This window comes from Rhea americana, unplaced genomic scaffold (assembly GCF_003343005.1).
Source record: "Rhea americana isolate MKP2758 unplaced genomic scaffold, rheAme1 scaffold_389, whole genome shotgun sequence".
NCBI classification, from domain to species: Eukaryota; Metazoa; Chordata; class Aves; order Rheiformes; family Rheidae; genus Rhea; species Rhea americana.
In genome coordinates, this window is record NW_028186522.1 from 147,179 (window position 1) to 156,709 (window position 9,531).

Genomic DNA, 9,531 nt, shown 5'->3' on the forward strand with positions numbered 1-9,531 from the left:
GGCGCGCCTATATAAGCCGCGCGGCGCGCGCGGGCGCGGCAGTTGCCCGTCAGCCGCTGCGGTCGTTGGTCGCGCGCTTGTCGCCACCAGCCTCCTCCTGAGGGGGAGCCGAGCCGGAGCCCCCGCCCATGCCCACCGCCTTCGCCGCTCGGGGCGCCGGCGTTTCCCCCTCAGCCCCGGCCCCCCTTGTCTGTTCAGCACCCTGCGGCCAGTCCCTACTGCTTCCCCAGCTGGGTTCAGCCTCTTTCCTCACAGGCTTGCCCGTGTCTTACCTGACCCTCTGCCCCATTCTGTCCCTACCCAGTGCTCGGGTTTGTCTTCCTAACACGCTGTTCCAGCGACAATCCTTCATCCTTTTCCCGTGCTTTGGATGCTTAAGGCACGAGCAAATGGAGAGCAGCAGGTGCTGCCTAAAGGATATGGCTGTCGTAACAGAACAGTGAATTAAAATGCTGATGCGATGAGCAAAATGCAAAGAGCACCTTGCAGCCAAGCAGGGCCCAGCCAGCCTACACTTGCCCACCAAAAACAGCAGTGAAAAGACCCAGTGATTCCACAAAAAAAAAAAAAAAAAAAAAATACTTGGAACAACATTACTGCATTTTGTCCTGCCGACCTGCTGGGTTCTGCTGCTGGCATGGAAAACACTGCCAGCAAGAGTGACAAAATGAGAACTTAAGCCGCTATTACAAATCCAACCCCAATGAGTGAAATATGGGGCAGTAGYTGCCTTAAAATCAAAGATTTGCCCAGCTGCCTTAAGAGTAAAGCCAGTTTTGGGGATGCTGGCTTATGTGGTTGTAAAGAGCTTCTCAGTCTCCACTTCTCAATGAAAGAGGCTAACAGAATAATACCATATACAGTAAGCAGTAAGAAGCTTAGCACCTGTACAGCAAATATCTCAAGGCACCTAGGATAACATAGCCTCCAAAGACCACATGTTTCTGCTCTTCCAGGGAACATCAAACACAGACAAATGATGCTCGATCATACCCATATCGCTTGATATTTGCCACACATGACCAAAMACAAAGGCTAGTTTGGCCTCTTTAAATGTTTTGGCTAAAATTTGCCAACCTGTTTCCATGTCATTAGATGCTTAAGAGGCCTGATTTTTTCAGGAGAGTGGCACACCTGTAACTCTCTTTATAATCATTCAGCATTTGGAGAAATATGCCTGTAGTGATGAGTTGAGATAGGAACACCTTCCCTTTCCATGAAACTTCTACAAGACTGTAAACTATCCCATGTTAAGATGTTAAGTGGTGTTAAATGATAGATGAGTGTTAAAATATGCAGAAAGCCTCTCAGAGATATATTTGCCATGGGTTTRCTGGTCTGACTGGAATACCCCTGATGGAAACAGCAGATGCCACAGTAGCTCCAAATTAAACAGAAAAATATTATTTAACATTTGTTAAACCTTGGCACATGTAACTATTGCTTCAGTAAGCAGGAAAGTCTCCCTTGTGTACCTAGCAACACCTTGACAAAAACCGATACACCCAAAGATTAGAGTTGCAAGTCTGCATCCCTGCCATGAACTGCCCTCAAACACCGATTACCAAGAAATTACTTCCTTCCTTCTGAAAGTCGGCCTAGCACACTTACTCTCCARCCTCACTCCTCAAATAATCTCTTTAAAAAGAAAAAAAAATGGAAACAAAGGCAGTTGGGCAGCCTTTGAGCAGAATTGCAGGTAATCTTTAGTGGATTAAAAATTGTGATTCATATTTTCCACACAGATACGTGACTTACTGAAGGTCACACAATGAGTCAGTGACAGAGCTGAGTGCCATTGTCATTAATTTATTAGTTTTAAAATTGTGCATGTGGATTAAAATTTTGTAAAAATTATTAATGCAGTACAAAACTGTACTCATAACTAAAAATAATAGAATCTTGCATATATGTAAATCCTTCTATCTCAAAGAAGTAGGCAAGTTTAAAATGGTATTTTAGGTACCAGCTGATGCTTTACCCAGGTCTGAAGAAGAATGCCCGAGGTAGCAGTACCCAGCACTACCAAAACAGCCTAGAAAAGCAACAAAGTAAGATTTTTCCATACATCTAAAACCAGAGTAGTATTTCACTTACACAGAACACTAAGTGAAATTTGTCCCATGAAATCTGATTGAAACAATCCTTTCAAAAACTGCCACATGAATACTTGGCTGCTGCTTTTACGTTTTCACTGAAGGCTACTCCAACAGTGTCGCTTTCTTGACACATCAGTGAAAGAGTCACTCCRGACTGACTCAGAAGGAAATGATACCCATTGACTTTTCACTAGTGCTTTCTTACATGCAYGGATGGAAATGCTCCAAAGATCACTCAGATTCTCACCTAGATTAATGAGCAGCTTAGATCTCAGTAGTATCACCATACATGGTGATGATGAAATGACATRAATCTCAGGATGAAGCCTTCAACAACAGACAAAGATTGTGTAAGGTTTAATGCTCTTTGGTTCCAGCCTAAACAGTAACCTTCATCATTTCAGAAAAATAAAATTATTCTAAGAAAYAGTACTTAAATTCTAGCCAGTGTGATGTTAGAATAACATTCTAATTTTCTAACAAGATTTCAGTCTTCTAACAAGATTCTAATTTTTGTAAAGAGAAATACCCTATTACCAAATTCTTCTAGGTACAAGAAACTAAGAACAAAGTTTGTACTTGCATTTTATCAACAGTACCATGCCTACTAATTTAATTTTGCAAAAAGGGTTCAGAATTTATTCAGTATATTTCACTAGTTTTGTGTGTCACACATATCTTACCCTCTACAACTATGCACAGTTGCTCCAAACAATCTATTTCATAGCCTTTATACGGAAACAGCACCATATCCACAGACTCCACCTCTGAGGCTTAGGTCAGCAGCTATATTTAGCTTGCTTGCAAATATGCATCTATTCCATCACTGCAATAAATTGCGCTGGTTTGTTCCTATGATGATCTTAACGTGTCTTAGAGGTAACACACTCATGCCCCACAGCCTCCTTTGCCAGTGCAGTATTAGTAGCCCTAGTTTAGAAGAAATGAAGAGACAGAAGCATCTAAAGGCACATGGAWTACTTTCAAAGGTCTAGAGCACAGCTCTTTTTTATCTCCTTGTGAGATGCAGTGTTCAGTGCTGCTGGAAAAATCACTACACTTGCTGCACATTGCAGCACAAATCAGTTGCAGAACTGGAAACAGCACTCAGGAGTGCATGGCTGTGTGCGAGTCCTCCCCTAACACCGTGTGGGCTCTATACTAAATAAGCATTTTAAGACAACTAAGACTTTAAAATCTACCCTTCGTGGAAAGCAGTGTAGCATAGACTGTTTGCTTGTGGGACTTACATTAGGAYGTGAGCAGTGCTCCAGGGGAGTTCCTATGGGCAGGACAGATGTAAATGCCGGAGGCACCTCTATCCAGGAGAAATTTTGTTGGCTTTCTGGACCATCAGCTGATGTAATACAACTTGGCTTGGTATCTCTGAGCAGTCTTAGATGGACAGCAACCCAGTCATTCAGGACCAGTAAAGTTTCTTGAGGGATGAATTTGCTTCAAACATTTCAATTTGCTTAAATCCTCATTGCTAAATATATTCTGAATGAAGGAAAATGGCTTACAGAGGGTTTAGAGAGATCAGCAATTTAAAGTCCTGTTATTTTGCAGCTTAACTTCTAAGTCACACAAAATGTGCCAGACATGACAGTTTATCTTTAGGATTTCTGGGTTGCGGACATCCCAAGTTACACAACTTTTCCAAAACATTTGTGACCACCATTTATCTATTTATTTCTTAAAACATGTTGATTTACWTTTAAATAACATGGAAGGTCAGATTGCAGTAGACTGTGCTACCTGAAAGTTATGTAKTTTTATATTTCTTCCCTAGCTTGTCATAACTTAGATACGCAAAGACCAAATTCAGCATTATTAAGAGGAGCTGCTCCCATTGAAATTGGTGATGTAATCTTAYATTTCACTTAATGCTATTGGAATGTAGTGTTTTTTTAATGCTGAGAAATCTATCTGAGCTGATTGGAATGAAAAAAAGACCCATTTCCTATGCACATAATAGCATTACATTACTCTTTCTGCTTTTTTTTTCTCAGTGTACATTACATACATATTGAATGGCAAGGGTAGCTTTATTAGACTTGTAACACAGCCTTATTTTTAGGGGACATTTCRGTGATCATCAAATGTTCAGCAGCTGTCAAGATAACTTTAACAGCCACCACATAACATAACCATTCTTGGTTATAGTTAATTAATTTTATGTATTTTAGACAGGATTATGTAGTTTACTCAGGGAAACATTGCCTCGTGATCTGTTCACCAAATTTAGAAAACTGTTTGTTCACAGAAAGAGCAAAGTCTTGTTTGGTTTAGCCTTATTCAATCCTTGGCCAGAAAGGGGAGCTGTAGAATTATGAAATGAAGATAACGAGAGCAATACATTCAGCCAGATTTTAAAAATAAGAGCTAGATAGGGAGAAGTGCACAAGACTATTTAAGAGCATGTGGCAGGGAAGAAAGATGAATATGTGAATTAAAGCATAGGGCTAGGAGTCAGAATTCCTTAGTTTTATTCCCAGATCTGCTCCACTTTGTTGTGTGATATCATACAAGTCACTGCACTTCTTCCAGACACAGTAAATTGGGGTCATATCTCAAGCCTTCTCCCCAAAGGGTCATGGAAATCTGCTGTGGCAAGCAAGCACTTGCGATGACATCATTTATGTAATACTTGAATTGGATGGAAGACACTGGAGATTGACAAGTAATAGTAAATGAACATTAGGTCACGAGGGTTATTAATAATTTATATTATTGCTATTAATGATTTAAATCACATTTCATAAAGGATATTTTTTACCATATATACACACTCTCATGCATGCTATATGGAATAATATAGATGTCACACACATCCCTACCAACTTGTCTATAGGAAAAGCACAGAAATACACACTGCCTGCAGTTTTTACAGAGAAAGGAAATCTTTAATTAAATTCAAGCTAGTCTTTTTCCTCATATATTTTTGTTCTCTGTAATTATCCAGGAACATGAAGTATATTTTTTTCTTGTTTTTTTTCCCCTATTTTTGCAATAAGAGGGGGGATGGATTTCAGTTGCAATACCTAATTAATATGTTGGGACACCAAATAAAAATGAAGTAATTAGTTGCAACAGATGGGATTTTCTTTGTTGCTGTCTCCACTACACCAGATGATTAACTAGGAAGAGAGAGACAAGAAAGCAGAACACAGAAAATGAAAAAAAAAAAAAAAGGCAAGCTGATTTTTATTTACAAAACGAAACTTCCTGTAATTCTGAATAGTAGAAAAAAATCAGCCAGGCACCACATAAAGAGCAAGGGCTTTGAGCAGTGATCAGTAACGTGAGGATTGGCGATGTGATTCCTGTAAGCATTCCATGTTACACTTATCACATATCCTAGTCTTGTCCTCATTATTCAACCAGTTTTGAATCCTTTTGTCATCTTGTTCTGTTTCTCTCCCTGCTGTCTAGGATCAAGTTGGACCAAAGATGCTGGAAAAATCAGAAGTATAAAGAAAGGAATCAAATATAAGCAAGATCTCCTTGTTCAGCTAGGCAACATGAGGTCTGGGCAGATGCCTATCTAAAAACAGGTTCAGCTTTTTAAATGGAGTGCATATAGATATGGCAAAATACGACACTATTCCCACTGCTCTTTATTGCAATATTGTCACATTTCAGTACTGGAATAGATTGTCTTGACCCTCCCTCTCTATTTTTCTGAAGAACAAGTATGTAAACATCTCTCAGGAATTATTTAGTTGTAGCCAGTATAGCCTTAGGGATGAAACATGATTTCTTGTTATCCCTTCTAACCCCATTTTTCTGTAACATCACCTATTGCATCCACCTGCTCTCCTTCTATTCCCCAAACAGGATATGTGCCTCATTGCTGATGAAAACATCACTCCATCTGATCTGGCTGATTAAAACATGCCATATCAGCTGTACCATTTAATCAGACAAATCTCCCATTCAATGAGGAGTAGAGAGACTGGACCTTCAAAGTATAATCCAGACACCCTGATAATAGCCAGTACTAACAGTGCTTCAAGTACAAAGCTTAAATCTGTCAGATTGCAGATAGTTTGCAGTAACAACTATTTCACARTCCTGTTTCTTTACATCATGAGAATGATAATATGACTTAAGATGCTTCCTAAGAGGATAAGATCTGTTTCCCATTACTGCTGGCTTTGTGTTATCACTAACACAATGCAAACTCTGTGACAATGTCTGTATTCTGACTTGGTTTCATGATTTCTCTGATTAGGTGTAATTGACAGTATAACGTACCCAGCATGGTGAGATAATCACACCTATTTTTTGAGAAAATATGTTATTCAATTGAAGGTTAGAGTGAATTTCCTGTGCCTTAACATGTTTATTTTCCCTTATAAGGAAATCCACAATAACCAAGCAGATCTTCAATAAACAGAAGATGCAAGTTAACCAGCATGGGTCTCCAATGTTCTTGCAGGATCCAAACTTTYAAACAAACACTCATTTCTAATCTCTCCCTATTTCTGCATAACTCTACTGTTTAATCAGTACTATTTCAACAAAGTGYATTTATTCATAGTTTTTCAGGTTTCCAAATTGATGTCATTCTCCTGAAAGACTTATTCAGCTAAGTCACAATGCAGGAGAAACAGAGCCTAAAGAAAAGTAAAGCCTCCTTTTATACCAAAATTAAAATAAAATCATATTGGATAGAGAGACAGAGGCAAATAAGCACAGATGAAAGTTGGAGAAAGTATGTAGGCACTTCTCCATTGTATCTATTCATGAAAAGCAATATAGAAGAACTAGATAGTACACTTATTTACTGTTCAGGAGAGTCTTCGCCTACCAGCCCTCTTTTCACAAAACAGCTTCCCTGTAAGAAGTATTTTTACTAGACTGCTAGTAGATTTGAATCAGTGCATGATTTTCTTCCACTTCATCAGGACCAGAGATCTGCTAGATCCCAATATGCCTTGAGTAGAKCTCATCTGTTGCTTGATTATTTTAAGGCAGGTATTTCCTGAAAAGCTTCACAACTACAAACTCACCTCCCTATTCAACTCCCACCTGCAATTTGCCTTAAATTCAGCCTTGAAATACGGCACTATAATCCAGATCAGCATTTTACAAGCCTGCCTCCCAGCTGAGCTGTCACACCTCACCTTTTCTGGCTGTGCTGGGCGGTGGTGTTGCTGCCTTCCCCTCTGGAGGCTTTTGCTTTTCAAAAGTTTTCTTTGCGTCGGCAACTTTAAGCACTTTCTCATCCTCCTGATTCTTCCACCCCTTCCGTTCCTGCTCCTCTGGGCCCCCTCCTCCTGGAATCCTTCCTCCAGTGAGCTGGTCTGCGCTGTGCTCGGCTGCAGCTGCTGTCTGCTTCTTAGCAAGCTTTGCTGCATCGCTGCATTTTTCCAGCAGCAACTCTGTCATTGCCATAGTCTTGCTAATACTTAACGCCAGACTCTCTTTGCTGTGGGACCTGGCTGGAGGGGCTGGTGGGGTATTTTTCTGACTATATAAATCAAGTATTCCTGCATCTGCTTCACCTCCAAGCTGTTCCCAGCTCTCAAGGAGCTGGCTGCTGTTCTGTCTTGAAAGCTTTTCAGTGTTTCTAGCCACTGAAGCACAATTTGCAGCCGCAGAGACCATTATCTCAAGGCTCTTCACAACCTGCTTATCTTTCTCTGGCTTCCTGACTGGATCCTCTTCACTAGTCTGACCATTCTGGCAAAGGTCTGGGAAGTCGTCAGTCTGAGGGGTGAAGCTAACCGTCTGCCTAAAGCTTTCAGCTGGCTTGCTGCTTTCTCTTGGGATGTGTGAAACAGATGTTGTCGTCTCCTGTTTGTTTTGCAAAATGTAATCCATTAGCATGGCATTTCGCTCAAAGCTATCCGACCTGATTGGGACACTTGGTTTATTTTCCTCTGAGGAAGAGTTCAATGTCAGTTTATTAACTTGTCTGTTCTCTACGCTACTTTCGGAGTCTGAACGGCTTATCTGCTTCCTCAAGGTTCCTTGGAAAGTGTTGGTAATATTTACATTTGGATTTGCTGCCTTCTCATTCCCTGGGTAACCTTCCTGGTGACTGACATTTTTCTGAATCAAAGGTATCTTGTATTCTGTCATTTCCCATTTCCCTTCACATTCTTTTTCTCCCTCCTGGATCAGGCGTCTGTATTCACTTTCCTCCAGCCTATACACAACAGGCTTCACTGTCCTGCTGGTACCTGGTCGCCTCTGGCCAACTTGTATTTCATATACCTTTGGAGAGACTTCCCCCTCCTCATTTCTCCTGGGCGCTTTTGAAACAGCATGTTCTTCTGGGCACAATTCCTCTGCCACCAGCCCCTGCTGCCCTCTCTCACTCAGACTTCTGCTCATCTGTAACTTGGTAGAGACATGCAGATCACTCTCGGGGTCGGGAAGGTTACCTCGCTCCATCCTATGCCCCAGGCCCTCCTGGCTGAGTTGATTCTTATCTAGCAAAGTATAATCTTCACATGTCACTTTGGAGGTTCTCCGGGAAGTAGTGCAGTCTCTCCCGTTTGCCTTACTTGTGTCATCCAGTAGATATCCATAGTACTGCCAGGTAGAGGCTTCCATGGCTGGGAGCTCAGTTACCTTAATCCCTGATCCAAATGCTTTGAAACTGGCCAGCCAAGATTTCTTCCCACCTTAGGTCTTGACAGACTTTCAGCACCGCCTTCTCTTCCCTCCACTACTCCGAGAGACCGAGGCAGCTTGGAAGTTTCTGTGCCTGGGTCATGTGAATCAGCATTTTTTAGCCTCATGGCCAGTAGAGATGGAAAATGCATGTTGGCATGATGCAGTCCATTCTCTGTGGCAGGGCAGGATGCTGTCTCCTAAGACAACAGCTGTCAGAGTTGATGCTACACTGGTCCCTCCTCAAAAATATCCCACCTGAATAACCGTAAATGCATCCCCCAGCTTCCACTTGGCTGGTCCATAGCACTTTACAGGCAGGATTTGTTACACAGCCACATCTTCCTTCAGGGACTCACCCCTTTTCCCCCAACCTGCAGCAGCAGTAACTCCCTATGGGTCTACGCAGCAATTCTCTCTCTCTTCCCTTTGATGCTGCTGCATCAGCTGCAGCTCATCTGGGCAGGATCACCCTCTGTCAGTTCCTCTGTGGATTTTACAGAGAGCTTGAAAATCCACATCCATACCCCTGGCGCACTTCCTTCCCCTGCACCGTGTTCTGACATGAGACCGATTGTCACAAACACTGTCTCCCAAACACTCCTTCCTTGGAAGCAGTGTGCAGTGCTGACGCTGGGCCTTGGTCTGGATCCCAGTGTATCTGGGAAAGATACTGTATACACAAAGTATTTAGGGCAGAGACAGATTGGCTGGAATTATCTGCAGGAATATGTTATTGTTAAGTGAATTACTGTGACACAAAAAGTATTCCCGAGATAAACAGAGAAGCCCAACAGCAGCC

At 41.7% G+C, this 9,531-nt stretch overlaps 1 protein-coding gene across 1 annotated transcript in view; it reads right to left on the minus strand.

The window, feature by feature from the left end:
• Positions 1 to 9,247, minus strand: part of CORO1C (coronin 1C) — a 61,067-nt gene extending 51,820 nt beyond the window's left edge. The window contains exon 1 of the mRNA XM_085313491.1: positions 7,232 to 9,247. Coding sequence (XP_085169617.1) covers positions 7,232 to 8,669 — 1,438 coding nt within the window. The 5' untranslated portion in view covers positions 8,670 to 9,247. The remainder of the gene's footprint in view (positions 1 to 7,231) is intronic.
• Between the last annotated feature and the right edge of the window lie 284 nt (positions 9,248 to 9,531).